Genomic DNA, 21,915 nt, shown 5'->3' with positions numbered 1-21,915 from the left:
CACTTGTCACAGGCTGGAGGATGGAAGAGCTCTCTGTGCTCTGCGGCCCGCCCCCCCTGGGGCCCTAGAGAGGCTGGAGGTGGGGTGGGGACCCAGGATTCATGGCTAAGACTGGGACCCTGGATGGAAGCAGAGTGACAGTGAGGAGACTCTAAACCTCTACAAGAGCCATTAGAGGAAAGAAAGGAGAAGGAAGAGCAAGTCAGGGCCACATACTAATGTTCCATGTGCCGCCTGAATCAGCTGACCCCAAGGAAGTGATTATCCTCATAGGAGAGGGGCAAGGGAAGGGCGTCCTATGGGGAACGAGGCTAGAAAGACCACTGCAAGCCCCGAAAGAAGCCTACCCTCCGTAAGGACTGTACAAAGCAGGGGGTCTTTTGAGCCATGGTTCCTAATTTTTATTTGCTCCAACTGCAGTGCAAGGCACTGAAATGATTTTAGAAAGCCCGACCTGAGCTTCGTGTGTCTTCATTAAGATCACTCTGGCCCTTGGAAAATGGATCAGCGGGCGACAAGAGTAAACATGTCTCCACTCTCCTGATTTGCAGGAAAGAGCAGCAATCCAAGGAACACGGTGAGAGTTTTGGATGGGCCGGGGGAGGGAAGGGAGTTGTGTGTGTGCACATGCGTGTGTGCATGCATATGTGCTTATGTGTGTGCGTGTGCATGTGCGTGCACGGGTGTCAGGAGGTTGCCGGAAGCGGATGAGCAGGGAATCATGATGACTTAGGGGACATGAGGCCACTGGGGGGATGGTGATCATCATGGACTGAGAAAGAAGAGCTACTCTGGGTCAGGGGATGAAGGAGACTAAGAGCTGGGAAATTAAATTATAGGTATCACACGCACATACCATTCAGTAGAGATGTCCAGTGGACTTTTCCATATAGGAGTCTGCAGCTCACAAAAGAGGTCTGGACAGGAAATGAAGTTACGAGTGTCAAGTGTTTAGATGGTGTGCGAAGCAGTAAGACTGGATAGAATCACCCAGATAGAGTGTTCGAGAGAATGGAGTGCACGAGTGTCCAATTTACAAAAAAACAAAGAGACCTGGTAATGTCATTTTGACCAACAACTACCCTGCCAGTAGACAAAGGTACAGAGGAATTTAAATGACTCGTGGAAAATCCTTGTTGAGGTGGGGTCCGCCCAGGGTCTTAGCTGGATGACCTCAGGGCACCCCCTTCCCTGCAGGTGTGTGCCGGCCAACATACACCCCTGGAGGGTTTACTTTGTGCCTCCCTGCTGGCCAACAGGGCCAACCAGCCTGACACCATCTTGGACAGAAATGCCATGGCCACCGCTCTGTTGCCTGAAGTCTTCTTGAGCATAGACCCCTCCTTATTCTTCCTTTTATATAACCACACAAGTAATAACACTTGAGGACACCCTTGGGACATAACATCTGTGATCTGCTCTGGAGATGTGACTACCACTCACACCTATCCTCCAACATCTCCTCCCAGGGGGTCCCCCAGCAGAACCCTAGCCTCTAGGGCTATAAAAGCCGGTCTTACAGGAGGTGGGCTGCAGAGATCCACTCACCTTGCAGCCGGCTGCCCAAGACACGCTTCTGTCTGGAAGTCTCCTTCTTAGACCATCCCTTGTCAGACTGGACTGGTTTTCCTTCGGTCTCATGGCTCCTTCGGCTTTCGGAGGTTGTCTTGCCTGTACTTGCCTTTCATGAAACACCGTCCCTTCCCTTGATTGACACCTTTCTTCAGATGTATGTTTTAGTTGAACCAGTCAGCAGAACATTCTGTGTTCTAAGGATGTCCTACCGATCTCCGTGCATGCATGCACATGTCCGTCTCTGGATGCACAAGGCACATTAGCTCTCAGGGAAGAACCCATCTAAGAGTGCTCCCCAAACTGACACATCTTCCTTGAGGAAACATGATAAAGCTTCTGAAGAGCAAAACGTTCCTCCGTATTCTATCTGGGAGAGATTGCTGTCAACATTGGTTGTCAACATAGACCTTCGAGATGTTTCCAGGGCCTGCAAATGTGTTAACCATCTGGCAGTAAAACCGTATATCCCATTTGCCATCTGCTTTGCCCCACTTGACAACGCACCACAATCACGCTTCATCACAACCACTATCCTTCTCCCGGCTTGTCTGTGATTTCTGTTTCTTGATGTTCAGAGTCTCCCCGCTGGGGGTGTTCAAATCTGGCGATCCCAACTTCGCTCCTCTGGGCTCCTCCGTGTTGGGTTTGGTGTCTCCCCCACTCAGGACTGTAGACACATGGGCCCCTATTTCTCTGTGGTATTTTTATACATTTAGATCTTTGACTCTTAGATGTTCACTCCCCCTGGAATTTATATCAGAGTGACGCAGAGAGGAGGGTTCTAACGTATCCCCCAACTGGTAAACCAGTTCTCCCAACATTACTTTGGAAGAAAAGACCTCTTCTCATCTTGCTGTTTCTTGAGCCTGTGGTTGGTCTACTGAATCGTCCATCCATGTCTATGGCAGTGCTTCATTATGTAAATGTTATCACTTTATTTTTTTTAAAGATTTTATTTTATTTTTATTTTTTTTTAAAAGATTTTATTTATTTATTTGAGAGAGAGAGAATGGAAGAGAGAGAGCATGAGAGGGGGGAGAGTCAGAGGGTAAAGCAGACTCCCCGCTGAGCAGGGAGCCCGATGTGGGACTTGATCCCGGGACTCCAGGATCATGACCTGAGCCGAAGGCAGTCGCTTAACCAACTGAGCCACCCAGGCGCCCTAAAGATTTTATTTATTTGATAGAGACACAGCGAGAGAGGGAACACAAGCAGGGGGAGTGGGAGAGGGAGAAGCAGGCTTCCCGCGGAGCAGGGAGCCCGACGCGGGGCTCGATCCCAGGACCCCGGGATCATGACCTGAGCCGAAGGCAGACGCTTAACCGACTGAGCCACCCAGGTGCCCCACATTATCACTTTATAAGGAGCTAGGATTCTTGGAAGGGCAAGAGTTCCTGTAGAAGTTTTCTCTTAAAGAAAAAAAAGAAAGAAATCCTTGCTACTTTCACATATTTCTGTTTCAAGAGGAACAATCAAATCATTTCCTGGTACATTAAAAAATCATGGTGAGATTTGGGCTAGAAGAATATTAACGCATAATGTTAAAGGAAGTCTTCCCGTCCAGAACGTTGCTGCCTAACTCGAGTCCTGTGCCCGTTTTTGTCTGGGTTCCCTCCAGAGCTAGTCCTGAGACAAAGATTCAAACACAAATAGTTTATTTTGTTTGTGACCACAGAACACTCGGGAGGGATGGGGAAGTCAGACAGAGATGGGAGGAAGCCAGCACAGGGCACATTTTTATGACAGTCTGCACTGAGGGCACCTGGAGGAACAGGGCCTCAGGACTCCGGGAGCTGGGACAGAACGTTCCCCTGGTGGGGAGTGTTCATTCCCCTGAATGAACATAGGCAGAGCCAGTGCCGGTGACCAGGGACAGCCCAGGGCAGAGTCATAGGAGATGGCGGCTGTATGCTCAAGAAATGATAAATGATGGACAGCCTTTACCTGTCTCAGCAAAGCACTGTGTTTGTACATCAGCTTTGGAGGCCTGTTGATACAAGAATGTAAAATGTTTGTTGCTCTCCATTATAGCACATGACCTCAATACAGTTTCAAGTTGACACAGCTTGGAGTTGAACAGAACCTGTTCGGGTGTTGTGGTCTGTAGACACCGAGACCTCAGTGGTGGAGTGGGGTCTGGGTGTATGCCGTAAGCCGACTCAGGGAGGCAGCCCCCTCCAGATGAGTTGCAAGTTCCATCGACACTGCGCGGTTCCCTACCGAGTTTCAAAGCCACAGCATCTGCTCTGGAGTCAAGTGTCTGGACTTCCATATCTCTGCTTTGTCGCAACTTGACCCTTGTCGTAGTCCCAGCTGAGGCCCCAGTAAGAACTTCCGAGGAGAGGCTGTACCGGTTCTACCTTCTAAACCATTCTGCGTCCACGAAGGTTCACAGAACGTGTGTGCTTTGAGATTGTGGAGCAGAAGCACAGAATGTTTCCCTGACTTGTTAAAAGCAAACACGCGTCCCAAGAAAGGTGTCTGTCAAAGGAAGAGTCGCCTGGCAAGGGAACATAAACTAACCAGCCGGAGGACACACCTACCAGGAGGGCCCGGTCCGGTGGCTGATGGGGCACCATCGTCATCAAGAGATGCATAGAGCGGGGACCTCGGCCCCCGAGATCGCCCAGCCAACAGCAGGGGCTGATTCCACCCCAAGAACCTCCTAGTACTGAGTTAAGTTCATCCATATTTCTTCACACCAGCCACGCGGCCCACGAGGTGTTTTTCTAACTCCTGCTTCCAGATGGAAGCAGGCCTGAACGTCCATGTGGACAACTCTATGGTATTCCTGTGACACACTGTCACTCCTGCATGAGTGGTTGGAGGCGTGACCACGGAACCCCAAGCCCGGGAATGTCTGAGCCACAGAGACCACATGGCCCCTGCCACCTCGTGATGAGACAGAGCGGCAGGCCCACATAGGTCCCCAGTGGACAATCTCTGGGGCTGGTGCTGTTTCTCATCCCTAATATTTTGGCCTTTCCAGTTGGTGGGGGAAGCCTGGGTCCCAGGTGACCCCCTAATAGGAGGATTCACACTGTCAGGACTCATGTTGGATTTTTCTCGAAAAGTCACATGGCTTAGGGCATGGTAAGAAGATTCTGTGTTTTCTGCAGAGCAGAATTTTTTTTTTTTTTTTTTTTTTAATTTCAGTAAAGTCCAGCTTGTCAATCTTACTTTCATGGATCGGTTCGTGCCTCTGCACCAAATCCTATATTCATCTAGATTTTCTCCTCTGTTAGCTTCCAGGGGTTTTATAATCTTGCATTTTATATTCAGGTCTGTGGTCCACTTGGAGTTGGTGTTTGTGAAGGGTGTGAGGTCTATGTCTAGATTCGCTGTTCTGCATGCGGACCTTTGGTGCTTCTACCATGAAGAGCTGAAGAGACACCTTTGCTCTACCATGTTATCTTTGACCCTTCGTCAAGGATCAGCTGGTCATACTGATGGGGGTCTACTTCTGGCTCTCTGTGGTGTTCCACGAATGCGTTCTTTCACCAATAATACACAATCTTTTTTTTTTTTTTTTTGAGAGAGAGCGAGAGCGGTTGAGAGTGAGAGCACATGAGCAGGGGGAGGGGCAGAGGGAGAGAGAGAACCTCAAGCAGACTCCTCGCTGAGCGTGGAGCCTGACGCAGGGCTCGATTTCAGGACCCTGAGATCATGAGCTGAGCTGAAATCAAGAGTCGGACGCTTAACTGACTGAGTCACCCAGGCACCGCGTTAATACCCGGTGTTGGGGCGCCTGGGTGGCTCAGTTGGCTAAGCGTCTGCCTTCAGCTCAGGTCATGATCTCAGGGTCCTGGGATCGAGCCCCAGGTCAGGCTCCCTGCTTAACGGGGAGGCTGCTTCTCCCTCTGCCCTTCCCCCCAACTAGTTCTCTCTTGAATCAATAAGTGAAATCTTTAAAAAAAAATGCACAGTCTTGATTCGCTGTAGTTTTAGAGTAGGCCTTGGAGTTAGTTGGGTGCTGTGAATCCTCCAACTTTGGGCCTCTGCAACTCAGTTTCTCAAAGCACTGTTGGATCATGAAATTGGTTTTGAAGGTGTTATGACCAGCATTTTAAAAAATGAAGTAGAATCAAAGAGGAAAGAGAGTAATTGCACCTGATAAGGGAAATACTGTTTTCTGAAGCTCCTGTTTCCATTATGCGTGTGTATAATGTGCACGGCCTCACAGGAGAAAGGCGTTTGTTACCGTAGGTTGTCACCAAAGCTTCAAAAGCCACTACGGATACTCTCTTTTCAGCAAAGTAAAATTGGTCAGGATTTGTAAAATCTAAAACTGAGGATGAAACAATGGGCAAAAAAGCTCGAGAAGGCAACTCTGATGGGCCACCAGCCAGTCCTAGGTTTTTTTTTTTTTTATCGAATTAAAAAAATGAGAGTCACATGTTCCCTAGCTAGTTGTGGTTCTTCTTCCATGAGTTTCTTGCTTCCATTTCCAGTATGATTTCCAGCTCGGGAGAGGGGCCTGGCACGCCAGCGGGTCCTGAGGTCAGAGGCTCTGACAGCTGATCAGACTGAGGGATCCGCTCCTCTGCTTGCAAACGAAGGATGGTCAAGCTACTGCATTGCAGGTGGCACTTTCTGTTGGAACTGGAGCCTCCCCTGGGAGGTGGACAGAGTCGGTGTGGGTGGCCCACCTTCCAGAGGAGAGGGATAGCTGAAGCTAGCAGAGGGCAGGACGGGGGGTGAGGTGGGGGTGCCCTGCAGTCGGCAAGTCCCGATGGGTCGGGGAAGGATGAAAATGGAGCAGATGCATGCACCACAAATCCCCCGAGCCACGGTGAGCTGGAGATGATCTCGCCTACCTGTAGTGGCCTGGAAGCAAGCACTGTATTGCCACGCCCAAGACTTTAATTCCAGAAGCTTCAGAGGGGCCTGGAGATGTTGTGTAGCCTCAAAGCTCCAGAGGAGAGTCTGACGAATGGGTGGGTTGAAGTCCAAAGCGTCCCTTTACAGGTGTGTTATATGGTTCCCCAAGTTATGCTGCTGAAACGTGGCAGAGGGCACAGGCCTGTTCTCTTGACAGCCTCTAGAATTCCCCTTCCTGGTAGGAGCCACCCCGAGTCACGTGGGGCCTGGTCCCATGGCACCTTCTGTCCTCCCTGAACCAGGCGCTCCGGGAGTGAGGCCAAGAACGCACCCGAACCGAGTCATCCCGAAGGTACCTATTTGGGAGAGAAGGGTCAGAAAGCAAGTTTGGTATAGGTGGTGGAGCCTAATCTTACAGGAGGACTCAGACGGCACTGAGGTATATCATCTATGTCCAAATCACCCTAGGAAAAAATCTCAACCAGCTCAGAAATACAGCACGGTCTGATTGTACGTAAAATCGAAAATCGGGCAGTTAACAAACCTTAAGGCCACTTCATTTTTTGCACGAAATAAAAAATAATGCAAGTCCCCTCCTTTTAATTAAAAAGAGGCCAAGAAGTGCGTACTTCTGCAACTGGTTGTCTGGGAGAAGCCCCACGGTGCTCTCCTCACGATGCCTGACTTAGCTCACGAACAGCATCCTGTCGGGATTGGGTTTGAATTACAGAAAGGCATCAAGAATGATCCCTGCTTCCCATGTGATTGCTGGTACAAGCCTGTCTCTCAAGAAGTCCTGCACGGCCCGTTCTTACTCCTGCAGGGAAAGAGGGAAGACACCGATGCGGTGTCTGCTTACACTCTGGGGCCTTGTGTGCAAACACACACTTTAAATTTCCACACTAAAGCTACCCTCGAGCCTGGGGAGATAATCACTAATGGGACTAATCTGGGCAATAGGAAACGGACCCTTCCCACCTCTGGTTCAGGCCAGGAAATCTGCTCATGGAGCAGGCTGCTACCAGATTGGGAAGCGGCGGGGGGGGGGGGGGAGGATGCGCTGTGCAAACACAGTTAAGTTTTATACACAATACACGCATCTGACGTGAAGCCACTGTCAGTCCATTATAACTGGGAAGCAGGGTCGGCCGGAGCACGCCGAAGGCAGTGGACGGTTCTTCTCTGTTGGCAAAAGGGAAGCTAGTGTGTCTTACCTGGGGGCGGGGAGGGGGGAGGCACAGGTGTGACTTCGGCGGGGGGGCACCCTTAGTCTTGGGTCTGAGGCCGAGCTTTGCCGATTCGACGCGTCAACCAGACACAAGAGACGGACCCTCGTCGATCTCGTCATCCGCTTCTGTAACATAGGCTCTTGCTCTCAGTCACCGGGACCGGAGCTGTCCAACAGAGCTTTCCGCCACGTTGGAAGTGTTCTAGATCCGCACCGTCCATCATGGTGGTCGCTAGCCCCTTGTGGCTGTTGAGCACTTAAAAATGGGGCTGGTGCAACCTGAACTGAACGTCTCATTTTATTTTTATTAATTGAAATTTAAATTTGAACAGGCGTGTGCGCCTGGTGGTATCGTATTGGACAGCACGCACCTAGAGAAGGCCGTGCTGTCCGTCTGCCTTTGGTCACCCCCACGTTCATCCTTCGCACAGGGACCCCCCCAGCTGGACTCAGAGGGCCCCCGAGCACTCTCTGCTGCGGCCCTGGTACACACCTCGGCCTGTGTGTGTGTTTGAGTATATAGTTACAACAGGGCTTTTATTTTCGGACCCAATCTGTCATCACTCTTATTTCAAAGAACAAAATCCCGTAATTGCCCAAAATGACACCGTGGTAAATTGCAATACAACAACCAAGGGAAAAATGTTCTATTGCCAATTAACGTATCATTTTGGGCAATTTGTCTGGAAGGTGTGTGTGACGAGAGGCAGGGAGAAGAGTTAGTCCCACTGGTGAGATGTGGGGGAAGCAGGGACACGGGGCATCCATTCTCTCCATCCTCCTGTCGGTTCATTTGACTACAAAACCCGGATCTGACCCACTGCCATGGTCCCACTGCAGCGCTAACACAGCCACTGGATTTCTCAAAGGCGAACTTTTAGGAGTTCCTTGAGGTGTTTGCGAAATCTGAGTGGAAATAGGACTAGCTCTGACTCACTCTGCAGTGCGGGTGCAGGAAGAGACGGCTGAGGTCATCCTGCAGCGACACGGAGCCACCCAGCCCGCGTGTCACAGGTCAACTCCTTTTCAGCTAGTGTCTAACCAGTGCAAAGAAAGCGCACTGTTGCTATTCCGCGTTATTTCCAAAGGTTTTCAGGGGCGGGCCCGCTGGAGTGTTCCAAAACACAGAAACAGACATACGAGCAGTGGAAAATGAAGAACACTGTAGTAATGTTTATTTCTAATTACAAGAAACAGAACATCAGTCCCTCGTTTGTACAAAAATACCTGAAAGTTTACATTTAGGTTCACAAGCCGAAGAGCTATGTACAGAAAGGGGCAAAGCACGTGGAATAAAGGTTTTGTCTTTGATACCTTCTGCATTCCCTGAAACGGTCTACACGTCAGGCCGTGTTACGGTCACCGCGAGCTTGCCCGGTGACGTCACGATCCGCCGCAAGCAGGTCCCGCCCCGGACAGGTGCATCAATTGGTCAAACCGTCAGGTATTAAGTGCAGAAAAGAAAAGACAAAACAGCTAGACTGAGGCACATATTTCTCCAAGGTTTACCGAACAAAACAACGTTCTGGAACTCGAAGACCTAAGGTAACAGAGCTCACCTATTTAAACTCCAAATACCCAAAGCGTTGGGTATTTCCTTTCCAATAAGTCCAGGCTGCTATGTGGGGGGTTTTCCTTTTAGAAAAGAAAATCACAGGCAGAGAGAGAGAAAGTCAACAGGCTCCAAAACGACCCTGAGCTGTTCCATTTACATTCATGTCATTTAAATACAAAAATAAATTTGACCATCCTTCAGCCCCTGGTTGGCTGGGCCGGGCGCCCGCATCCTTGAGGGACTGGCTGCTTCCAGGTGGGATTCCCAGCCACCAGGCACACGGGCTCCCACCGTCCACCCAGCATTTCACCGTGGCCGGGAAGGTACAGAAAATGACGTCGACCCAGCTACACACAGACCGTGAGTCAGAGTCCAGCTTTCATGCTCCTTTTAAATAAAATGCATGTTTATAAATACGAGACGCTGGGGATGCTAGCTGTCGAGCGGAGAGGGGTGTGAGGCTCATCCCACCAGTCAACGCACCGAGAAACACAGAAATGGTAGAATCGCTTTCAGGGTTCTACTTCCAACCAGTGAAGAGAAAAATGTCTTAACAGTGTAAGTGAAGAGCCCCTCCGAGGGGGAGCGCCCTGGAAGCTTGCGGCCAGGCAGCACTCAGCTGACCGGTGGCGGTCTGAAAGATCACCTGGCTACAAGAGGAAGAAAACGTGACTGAGTGCATTTACGGTGAAAAACAGCTTACTAAAAATTCTGCATTTGTGTAAGTAGACGTTTCATGGAAAACAGGCGGAGTGAGGCCTGTAAACTAAAATACAGTGTTTCTACACCCTCGAGGTGCTTAGAGCGCGGCGGTGCCAGCAAGGCGGGTCCCGGGGGTCCCACCCGGGTGCGTGCTTGCTCGGGGCAGGGGGGGTGGGCACGGCGGTGCGGCAGAATCAGAGTCAGGCACTGGGGGGACCAGATCTCCCAGGCCCGTCAGGGGAGACCTTTCTGCTTTGCAGAGAGTGCAGGTAAAGCCGCGGCCCCTGTCACACCTGGTGACTCAGCTAAGGGGATGGGGCGGGGCGGGGGGGGCAGTCCAGCCACTGTGTGACTCAGCCCCCCCCCCCCCGCACCCCCCACCAGGGGGAAGCAGTGTTGCGTTGACCAGACTCTTCAATGCCCACAGGGGCCGTGAGGTACTTCTGAGTGCCAGCCCGCCAAGGGGGGGCCTCCGCCTGGGCCGGCTCATGGGGCTTTTCAGCAGGGTGGAGGTCATCGAGCGAGGACCTTTCCATGCCGGGCTGCAGATGTGCCCTTTCCAATGTTCACGTCTTTATCACCATGGAAACCTGCGGGCCACCACCGGCAGCCAAGCAGGGGCCATTTTCATCTTAGGGCCTTTAACCCCTGGAGGGAGAACAGCCGGGAAAGTCCCCAAGCCACCGTGGGGGGTGAGGGGTTAAGGCAGCGATTGCTCTACAACAGGCTGAGAGGGGGTGGTGGACACTGGATGCTTTGGGGGGGGGGGCGTCCCAGTGACGCTCCCCACGTCTAGCTAGAGGCGAGGCCACTCAGCCCTGCCACGCTGTGGGCCAACAAGCTTTCCACAGCACCCGGGCCTCCTGAACAGTGGAGGGTACACCTGTAACAGGTGTAGGGAGCATCTGTGCACACGGCAGTGGGTACCTGACTGCGTTCACACCACGGGCCCGATGCCCACCACAGATGACACCTTTTACTGAAAAAAAAAAAAAAAAAGCACTTCAAGTGTTCTGGGGAGGGCTGAGGGTGGCTTGTTACCTGGGAGCCGAATGAATCCGACTCCAGTCACCTGCACAGGGTGGGCACCACCCTCTGGAAAGCCCTGGGGGCCCGGCTTCAGTCTCTGGAGTCTGCCCCCCTGGCCGCGGTCCCTGTGTCCCGCTCGCACACCGGAGAGCCGCACCCCCTCCTACCGGGGCCGAGAGCAATATTGAAAACAAAGGAGTGCAAAAAGTGATCGATACAAAAAAGTAAACATATCAGTTTTAATTGTCAAGATTATTCCAGGGCAAGAGTTCATTTCCAATTACGTGTCTCCGGTTCTCGTTCCTACGTGGCCCAGCCAAGACGATCGATCCCGTTTTTTTCCTCCAATTTGCGTTCGCTCTCTCCCGCCTTCCCGAACCTGGCCGGCGCGGAGGGAGGCGGTCCCGTCGGCTCTGCAGCAGCAAATCGTTCCTCGAGTCCAGCCACGAGTCCATCCTGGTGGGTGGGCCCCAACGGACCCCGCTCCCCGGGGTGCAGAACAGACGTGTGTCCTTGGCGACGCACAACCCCCCCCCCCCCCCCCCCCCATCCCCGTTCCAGTGTCAGCTTCCTCCCGTCATCAGCCAAGAGTCAATGTGAGGTCATAAGGCCACTCGGATGCAGTGGTGCTTGAGTTTGCAAGGTAGGACTCCTTTGTTGAGCTGGTAAAAGTCAACGAGCTGGATCAGGTCGGAGAATTTGGTGTTCCCGTCGTCAAGGCTGAAGAACATCTGCCCATCATCCTCGCACTAGAGGGACACAAGAACACTCGCCGAGTTAGGGGCCACATCCTTGGGGACAGAGAGTGCAACTATGGGGTCCCTGCAAGGGACTGGTGAGGGCAGGTACGAGAAGTGTTTTCCCAGGTCCTGCCATGTTGGGTAGCTATTTCCATCAAAATGGAGGGACCCCACGGTAGCTTCCAGAAGGAGCAACATTCCTAAGGCCGGTCTGAACCCGGAGAATGGCAAGTTCAAGGACTGCAGTGCGGTGTGAACGGGTGAGTACGGAGCAGGTTGGTTTGAAACCTCTCCTGATTAATAAACTCAGAAAAGCTTCCAGAGGCACCAGCGCACCCCGTTTTCAAGTCTTGCTGCTCTCAAGTCTCCAATTACTATCCCTCTGATGCTTCCAGAATTTGGGGTTATTTGGGAGGATGGGCAGTACCCACGCCACCCGCCATAAAACAGGTTTTCATTTGATTTGAGGCTAAGAGGAACGAGAACATCTGTGTCAATAATACAACGTGGGGGCGGGAGTCTGGGAAGCCTGGCCCAGGGTCATGGGCAGAGTGAGGGCATCATCGGACGTAGCTGGAAGGCACCAGAAAAGCTAACCGGACTGCCCTGGGCTCCTCCCGCTCCTGTCCCTGCGGGATTCCTGAGACGCCAAAGTCCTGGGCTCAAGCAAGCTTCAGAAACAGCAGGTGCAACGGTGTGAAAAAGGTGTGTTTGGTTACACCGAGCCTTCCGGAGCTTTCCTTTGCTACTGGACAGAGAGCATCTCTGAGGGGAAAAGACCTCACCACCCTCTTTAGGCAGAACACGGCCCGGGTTTGGGCCCCACAGGAAACATTTCAGGAACGTTATGACCTGCAGACTGTATCAGTTAATTATGCGAAACATCTGACGTCAACTTTGTATACGTTACCCCCCACCCGAATGGTGCATCCTGGGAGGTGTGTTCCCAATTTCAAAGAACAAACCTCTTAAGGGACTCTGGGAAGCATCTCTCCGGTCAGCTTGGACCTGTCTGATATTTGACGACCTGTAGTTTGGTTCATTTAGGATTTGAAAATTGCATTCAGAATAAACCCAGGAAACAACAACAAGGCTCAGTGAGAAGTTATCAATACTTACAGGTAAGATCTGGAAATTTTTAATTTTCTGATGATGACAGAGCGTGAGCACAAAAGCCTTTGGATTGCTCTGGCTGTCTCGGAGGAGAAAAAGCCTGGGGATGGAAAAAAATCAGCTGATTGTACATTTTTAAAAATCCAGACTTGAGATGTGTGTTTGTCTGCACGCACACTCAAACACTCACACACACACACATGCACGTTTCCCGGCTCGTGCAGCCATGACGGTTCAGGACGCCTGGGGACGGATTTCTGTCATTCTCCACTGAAAGCACTCTGGGGCCACGGCCGGGCAAGGATGCGGAGCGGCTGGACAATGTGAGCCGCAAAGACATCAAGTTCAAAGTTCCAAAGTGTCATGACCCAGGACGCAGCACACAGTAACTATCAAAAGGAGATTAGAACCCAGAGAAAAGAGACAGGAATCCGTGAGTAAACACCGATATTATAAATAAATGAGCAAGTACCTTAAGAGAGGAGAAGAAAGAGCTCTTCCTCAGAGCAGAAGGGCAACTAAACAAACAGGAAGGAATGATGGGTCGCACAACTGTTTGGCAACCGCCGTGGGTTGCCACCGATTAAGGACAAGGTCGTCAACAGGAGCGAACGAGAAACAGAGTATTTCATTCTCAAACCATCACCCCCCTGGTACTTATTTATTACAAAGGGAAACACAGCGACTGTCCATCAGAGAAACCCGCCGATGTCCTCACCACCGAGTGCTCGAGAGGCAGCACCGCCAGAAACGAGACAATCCACCGACCCTGCCCGGCCAGTGGGGACTCCACGTCCCCTCCTGCAAAGTGACGACCCGGCCGAGCCCCCGGACGCGCCCCAGCTGAGGTGCACCCCGTAACAACTGGCTTCTTCGCGTAACAAGTGTCCACGAAGGACAAAGCCTAAAGAGACGCGCCCCCATAGACGTATTTAGAAATAAGGCGTTGTTTTCTTTTTCCACAAAGGCTGTAATCGGAACCACGGGCAGCACCGGAGTAAGTGTGTGCATTTGAGATCAGAACCACATGGATGTTTACTTCCCAATTTTTTAATAAAGGTTTATCTATCTAATCTATTTATTAAAGAGAGAGGAGAGAGAGCATGTGAAAGCAGGGGGGAGGCGCAGAGGCAGAGGGAGAAGCGGGCTGAGCCGGGAGCCTGACGTGGGACTTGATCCCAGAACCCTGATCATGACCCGAGCCCAAGGCAGAAACTTACCTGACTGAGCCACCCAGGCGCCCCTACTTCCTGATTTTTACAACGGTACTACAGGAAGTTGTTATTATGGAAGAGAAGTCCTTGGTCTTACAAATTTTCTACTGAAATAAGCAAGAATCAAGAGACCTCATGCCCTCTGTAACTTTCCTCCCAAAGGGTTGAGACAAAAAAAGGAGGGAGGGAGGGAGGGAAGGAGCCTACGTTAAAGCAAACGAGCCCTGATGTTGACAGCTGGGGTATCTGAGAAAATGCACGCACGAGTTCATTATATGATTTAGCAACTTTCCCACAATGCAAATTTATTTCAGGATAAAAAGTACATAAAAATCCAAACAGCACAACGAAGTAGGGCCAGGTGTCCCTGAGAAAGGAAGAGGAAAAAGCCCCCATGCCAGAATCCACGTGACAAAGAGCCGTGTTCAAAACAAACGACCGTCACCAGCGCCATCATCTGCTTCTGGACTCTACTGTTAAGATGGAAAGCAGCTACCTGGGATGGCAAAGTCCTGTACGAAAAAGGCGGACGGGTGTTTTATTTTACTACAGGGCTTCTCAGAGCCTTTAAATGGGAATACCCACTGTGGGTGCCTAGGGGCTCCGGCACAGGGTTTTCCAGGCCTGTGTGACCACACCCCCCTTCGCTCTAGCGTTCCCAGGAGGCAGGTTTTTGCAAACACCAACGTCTGGGAAAACGGAGTCCCACGACTCATGGGGCGGGGGAAGCGGGCAGCGCTAAGAATCACAGGCCCCACGTGGGGAGTAGGGGTGGGGCATCTGCCACGTGACACCTCGAGGGGCCGGGGGGGGGCCTTCCCCCCTCTCCTGGGCAGAGCTGCACACCCCAGTTGTCTTCCTCAAAGATCTGCCTTCTGGGTTATTTCATTCCAAAGAAGCCACCATTCCAGCAGAAACCTGGGAGCTCCCTGGACACCAGGCTGTGCGACAGGAAAGGCTGGTCTGTCCCTGTCTCTCCTGTCACCTTAGTTAGCTCCCGACCATTGCCTGCTGCAGACAGGTGCATAGAGCAGCTGAACGTGACCCCGGAGGAGCCAGAGTGGCAGGAAGGCTCTGCCCGGCAGCCTCCCTCCAGGGTAGGACCCTGGCAAGTGCTGAGGCCTCCCCAAATGCTTGGGATTTCGAGGTCATGCCCAATGGCTGGCTGTCTGCAAAGATTACTAACTCGGAGGAGCCTGTGGGCTGAAAAGCGTGTGGCTCAGGAGTTCGCAGGACTGCCTGACCTGCCACCGATCAGCTCCATGACTGGCCTTCTCCGCCCCGGGCTGCGCAGTACGTTAACACCCGTCCAGCAGCCCGACGAGGAGCCTGGCTGCCGAGGACACGGAGCCATGCACGACAGCGCAGGACCCACGGGATCGCCATCCACAAACCGCAGAGACCCGCTGATGGCCCAAGGGACCTCTGCAGGGACAGGTCCCAGGAGGACCGCACGTGCCTGGTGACGCGGCCAGGTCAAAAAATCTGGAACACAGGGGCGCCTGGGGGGCTCAGTGGGTGAAGCATCTGCCTTCGGCGCAGGTCTCGGGGTCCTGGGATCGAGCCCCGCATCGGGCTCCCTGCTCCGCGGGGAGTCTGCTTCTGCCCCTGCTTGTGTTCCCTCTCTCTCTCTCTCTCATTCTCTCTCTGGCAAATAAATAGTCTTTGAAAAAAAGAAAGAAAGGAAGGAAGAAATCTGGAATGCAGCGCAGGAAGGAAAGCGGTGAGGACTGCGGGTGGGGGGGAGCCCTTGCAAATGTGCTCCCCGGCGGGCTCCTGAAGCAGAGAGGGGCCTGTGCCGGGGGCTGACACTGGTCCACGGAGCAACATGGCTCAGGGTCACGAGAGAGGCTCTGCGCACGCGTCAACTCCTTTAGTCCCCGTGGTGACCCTGTCATTGTTCTCATTTCAAGCTGAGGGAAGCGGGGCACAGAGAAGTTCAGCAAATTCCCCAGGGTCACACAGCCAGCCTTTATCATGGAGGAACCCTGGCTTCCAGCATCACCAGGGCCACAGGTAAAATCTGAGGAGGTGTGTACGGACGGTTCCTCCATGGCTGGCGAGCCCTGTTATGGTGCTGATGGGGGCGCTGGGTTAGCCCTGGGACACGACCCCTCTCCCTGCCATGGGGGGGGGGCGTGGTGAGGGGTGGAAAAGCTGCAGAGAACTCAAATCTCGACAAAGAAGTTTCCTCCCACCCAGCGGAGGAGTGGCGTACTCCTTTGGGCTCACCGACAGCACAGAGCGGGGGGACTGGGGGCCGCAGAGGGGCGGGTGGGGCTGGACCCGAGTGTAAGCAAGGCCAGGGTGGGGAGGGTGGGGGACAGAGCCGGAAACGCTGCAGGAGAGGACGTAAGCCATCGGGGGGTATTTCGCAGAGGAGACCACAGAACCAGATCTGCCCTAGACCGGCAGAATCCTCCGCCTCCAGGCTGTGGGATGGGCTGCGGGTGCAGGAGGGGAAGGAGGTGGGCAGCGATTTCAGGGCACCTGGACACCAGGGATTTCAAAGCCCTCCCTCGGATCGACTCCAGGTTCCCTTGTCTCCTTCCAGCCCCTTTTCCTGACGCCCTGTGTCATTTGAGGCGAGGGCTTACTTTCAGTCACTTTCTCTGCGTTGCTGGACTCTCTAAAATTGGTTTCCCTTCATTATCTCCCCGCAGGGATCAGTCAAGATTAGGAAGTGATTATTTCATTTACCTTGTTTTCCCAACACATTTCCTCCCTACGTGCTCAGGAATTAATGGAAGTCTGGCCTCACTGTGATGACCCCTGAATGGGTCCCATTATCCTGATGCTCGTTTTTGCCAGCCTGACATCGGGACTGAAGATTATGCGAGAGAGAAACCCCTGCTTGTTAACGGGGCAGATGCCAGCAGGAGGGGTCTGTGGGAGGCAAGGTGACAGAGGTGACGCAGACCCTCGTCTCCAGGCCTGAAAGGACAGGAACCTTGCCAACAAGGATTCTAGGAAGTGGTGAAAGACAAACATTTTCTTTTTTTTTTTTTTAAACAGGTGCCCACATGGGGCGCCTGGGGGACTCAGTCCCTGAAGCCTCTGCCTTCGGCTCAGGTCACGCTCTCAGGGTCCCGGGATCGAGTCCCGCGTGGGGCTCCCTGCTCAGCGGGGAGTCTGCTTCTGCTTCTCCCTCTGCCCCCACCCCCGGTTCGTGCCGTGCCCCTCAAATAAATAAATAAAATTTTAAAAAACAAAACAGGTGCAGACACACAATTTGGTGGCCCGAGTGTGCTGAACGATCGCACGGTCCCCACGCACAGGGGCCGCCCCTTTAAGGCGGAGTGGGCCTGGCTGGGCCTCGTCTGGGGATCGCAGGGGAGCTTCCTCCGACCACACTCGTCCCCACATGGCCTCCGAGGTGCCGTCCGCTCCACAGGGACGCAGCTGCCACCACCACTGCCCTGGGCCCCGGGAGGGGCACGAGTGGCCACGACACCAAATCCCACCCGCTCTGGAACCTTCACTTGCATGGGCACCGTGAAGCCCCCTGGCAAGGGAACCGCTGGGCTTCCTTGGAACGGACGCTGTGGCCATCGTGGTGACATCGTCAGAGCACCGGGGGGCTCCCTTCTGATGCGGCTGCTCATGGCTGCAAACGGACTCGTTTCTAATGCTTTAGCAAAGGACTGTTGCAGGATATGGGTGACCTTTCAAATAAGTAATTTTGGAACAAGGTTAGAACCACACAGAAAAAATAAATAGGACCCATTGTTTACACAGCGTCCCAGGATAAATACGTTCTGAATGCATCTGGGATCTAGACAAACAAAAACAGACACATGGACAGAAAAGGCGAAAGACAAAGACAGGGGGAAAGAAGAGAAACAGCGTGAGTCCCAGAACAGAACAGGAAGAAACGCCTTTACGATTTCAGAGTGGCCAAAACATGACAAGGACTCAAAAATCCAGAAGGAAAAGGGACACAAAGGATAAATGTGCCCATAGTAAAATTTACGTTCAAAAGTCTGTATAACCCCTTCGAGGGGGGGGAAAAAAGTCCGTATAACCCAAACCAAACAGGAAACAAACACAAGCCATAAGCAAAATTAAAACGCCACATGACATAGGAAAGAATGTTTGCAAAAAAACAGATGGAGAACATTGGGCAAAATATATAAACAGACGGTTTTCAGAATGGCAAAAAAGAAGAAAGGCCCGAGGCCTTACTTTTTGGAAAGAGGCTTGGCCTCCCCAGTGGCAGATGAGAAAGACAGACACCCCCCTGCAGCCTGCGAGGCCGTGGGGAAGCCGTCGCCCACATGTCTGGGGACCACCAGCAGAGACACCAGCCGGAATACGAAGCGATAGCGCCCCAGGTGTCCCACCGCCAGCCCGGAAACGCTGAGCACGAGACGGGGCAGACCCCCGCCGGCGGCTCGGGGACCCTCCCACAGCAGGTGCACCTGACACTCGGCGCTGTACCTGTGTTTCGGGGGGGGTGCCCAACAGGAGGCAGAAACGCTCTGCTTACCTTCAAACCGAAAACAACGGGAGGATGAACGGACCCCACAAAACGGGTTCCGATCATGGGGGAGTCCCGGGGGGGCAGAGGAGAGTCCGCAGGGAATCGGCCTGCTTTCACTGTTCTGACTTTCGAACCGGGGCAGTGTTTTATAGAATTCAACGGGAAGCATTAAGCCGAAGGGAAAACAAATCAGATCCACCGACAAAAATCAAAACCAAACAGAGACAAATGAACCTCACGGACTGCATAATGCTTTGCTGTCAGAACCCCAGGGAGGAAAGGCTTTAAACGTGGTGCTTGAACACGACCTGCCTGGCACGTGCCTTCAGGATTACGAGGACCGCATGAATATTTTCCCGATGTGATAAGACAGAGGGAAAATAAGTATTTACAAATGATTATACCTTTAGTAAGATTTTCGGAGTAAGAGAAGAGAAATACAGTCAAAGTAAAAACCTGGTACTCTTCCAGCTGATCTGGCCGTTTATCAGTGTGAACCCTGTAAAGAAAGCGTTTCAAATTTTTCTTTTTCACCGTAAAAAAAAAAAGCCTATGTCCTAGCTCTCTCCCTGGAGAAGGCCTATGGGTTGTGGTGTCCAGACACCATTTCCCACTAGAAAGAATGAGGCTCTGACATTCTCTCGTCACACCTGGAATCCAACACTGCTCGTGGTGGGTCCAAAGAACTCAGGGACCAATTCGAACAAGTCCTGCTGGCCAAAGAGAGGGCACGCTGAGCATCAAAAGTAGTAAGTTTTGACTGAAGTAAGTCCAATGCTTAAGAATCTAAGTACGTAATCATTGTTTAAATGAACAACAGCTCATTTGTCACTACGGGAAGGTGGTAGAAGACCAAATCATTCTTTTCCAAACTGACCCTCTTACTTGAGGGAAAAGTTAAGCGTTTAGCTACGTTTGTGGCTAGGAACTCACCCACTGCTTCAGCTAATAACAGGCGAACAAGAGAAAGAGAAGGAAAGCAGAGGGAGACCATCATAACTGAGGACACTCAAGAGACCTATCAACCAAATGCAATCTGTCGGTCCCGATTTGAACCAACTCGATTTAAAGGATTTTTTTTTTCTTTTCACAGCAATTAGGGAAATTGGAACCCAGACTGGATTTTAGATGATATTAAGGAATTCTTGCTTATTTCGTTAAGAATAACAGTGATTTTGTGGTTGTGTCAGAAGACAAGGGTCTTTATGTTTTACAGACACACTAACTATGTTTACCGGTAAAAATTCAGAATGTCTGGGATTTACTTTAAAATCTTCCAGAAGGAGAAGGGGGTGTGGAGGAGCCAATCACTTGGGAAGGGACACAGACAAACTAAAATTAGCAAACTGTCAAAACGAGACAAGGATTACGTGGGGGCTCACTATCCTCTTCTCTCCTGGGTGAGTTTTTAAATTTCTATAGCAAAACATTTAACAGATGAAGGGCAGTGCCGCCTCCTGCTGGAAGCGGGGAGCGAGGACACGGGTCTGCATCCAGGTCCCTGGGCAGGCCTTCCCATGGCCATGGGAGCAAGGCTGCGGGGCGTGCTTCGGCCGATGGGGTATTAGCCCTGAGAAGGTCCTGTGCATTGGGGGTTTGATCTCTCTTACTCCTGGGACCCGTGACCGCCACGGCGTGAGTGTCCCCAGGCTAGCCTGCTGGCACACACCGAGTTGCCCCATCTCTGCAGCCAACAGCCACACCAACCCCAGCCGAGCTGGCACAGGTGAGGACACACTCCACTGACTCCAACTGTAGGAAATGATCCAACTCTGTGGCCCAAAGCCACGAAGGTTTGGGTTGTTTGTTCTCAGCAAAAGCTACCCGATAAAATGTAAACAAAAACATTTTTCTTCTGTTTGCCCCTGCCTTGTTGAAAAATATGGGAAGCATGAAAAATAACCAGCTTGTGCTCTGAGGCCCTCTGAACTGCAGCAAAAAGGCCGAAGTTGGTAGTAGATGTATGGACAGAATGGGCTGCCATCCCCCTCTGGCCACTGGCTAGCTGAGCCCACCCCACACCACACTGAGCCTGAGCCACAGTCTCTCCTCTTTATTTATGTTTTCTTAAGATTTTATTTATTTGACAGAGAGGGAACACAAGCAGGGGGAGTGGGAGAGGGAGAAACAGGCTTCCCGCCAAGCAGGGAGCCCGACGCGGGGCTCGATCCCAGGACCCTGGGATCATGACCTGAGCCAAAGGCAGACGTGTAACGACTGAGCCACCCAGGCGCCCCGACATTCTCTCCTCTTTAAACCGGGGCTCTAACGACTGCCCGCCCTCCAGGATCGCTGAGAAACCAGACAGAACGTGTGCCCAGCACAACATCACCTAGGCAGCTGCCCGCTCTCCAGGCCGGCGCTTCCTTACCCGTCCACCAGCCCCTGCTGCTTAATGATCCGGTGGGACTCCTCCCTGGAGATCCTGCCGTGAAACCAGTGCTGCGTCCTATGAATCACTGCAGGAGGGAAGAGAGAAGGAGGCTAGACTGGCTTCGCCGAAGGTACAGCGAACCGGCGATCAGCACGGGGACCCGGTTCCCACGGCTACACCTCTCCTGGCGCACGCCGGGCCTGGGCGGTCTTGGGGAGCTCCGGGAGGGATGGGAGCGGTTTCATCTTCCTTACTTCTTGAAGGATCGGGCCGCCATGCTGCACTTACCTGTACTTAGGGTAGAAGGGTGGAGAGGACTTTGGCTGCCTAGGATATTCATCCGTGTGCTTCGCTTCTGCGGAAGAAATGCCCGTGTGAGCGCTAAGACAGCAGACCGACACGGCCCACGAGCCACCGGGGACACACACGTGGCGGGGAGGCCTGGCCGGGGTGATGGGGCCCCTGGCTGTGGAGGGAGAGCCAGCGGAGGGCCGCCCCCTGCCTGACCGCAGTTGTGACAACAGAGGCATCCTGGGGAATCTGGATGATTCCAGGACTGAAGCACACAGAGGACACACGGTGAAATTGCTGGTAAGTTCTGGGAGAAAGGCATGAGCTTATCCACTGCAAACACTGGCCTACAGAGTCCCCAGGCTGTGGGGCCGTTCTTTTCCAACCCGCTCTGAAGCTACAGTTGAGGGAACTCTCTGAGCCAGAGCGGCGGGCTCAGGTTTTATACGTTCTCTGTAAATCTCAGAGAATTTGAAATCAGGGTGACGCTCTTCCCGCTGGGAGGTCAGGAGCACGGACCTCCGAGGGAAGAGAATGTCTCAGGCCACGAAGCTGGTTAGTGGTCGAGCCGTGACGTGAGCGCCTGCTGGCCTCATCAGGGTGGGTGGGCTCTGCGCTGTCCACACACGGCCACTGACCACCCACCAGCGGGAGCAGCTCTGTGCGGGAGCCATGAGGCCAGAGGGCTCTGGTCCCACCCCACTCCTCCCTCGGGAGCCAGTGGGGGCCGTGGGTGCCAGGAACGTGGAGGAGCCCCGAGACTCAGATGCCACCCTCCCCCCTCCCCCGC

At 52.7% G+C, this 21,915-nt stretch overlaps 1 protein-coding gene across 4 annotated transcripts in view; it reads right to left on the bottom strand.

The window, feature by feature from the left end:
* Nucleotides 1-11,135: 11,135 nt before the first annotated feature.
* The window catches only part of GRB10 (growth factor receptor bound protein 10), a 172,074-nt gene continuing 161,294 nt past the window's right edge, over nt 11,136-21,915 (bottom strand). For all 4 annotated transcript variants that reach the window (XM_025853128.2, XM_073885064.1, XM_073885063.1 and 1 more), the window contains 4 exons: nt 21,123-21,189; nt 20,832-20,919; nt 12,770-12,863; nt 11,136-11,659 (listed from right to left, as the gene is read on the bottom strand). In XM_025853128.2, the coding sequence (XP_025708913.1) occupies nt 11,513-11,659; nt 12,770-12,863; nt 20,832-20,919; nt 21,123-21,189 (396 nt within the window). In that variant the 3' untranslated portion in view covers nt 11,136-11,512. The remainder of the gene's footprint in view (nt 11,660-12,769; nt 12,864-20,831; nt 20,920-21,122; nt 21,190-21,915) is intronic.

This window comes from Callorhinus ursinus, unplaced genomic scaffold, assembly GCF_003265705.2.
Source record: "Callorhinus ursinus isolate GAN/ISIS: 27379988/994484 unplaced genomic scaffold, GSC_fseal_2.0 scaffold60, whole genome shotgun sequence".
NCBI lineage: Eukaryota > Metazoa > Chordata > Mammalia > Carnivora > Otariidae > Callorhinus > Callorhinus ursinus.
Note: the sequence above shows the minus strand (reverse complement) of the source record. Positions and strands in the feature narration are given on the sequence as shown.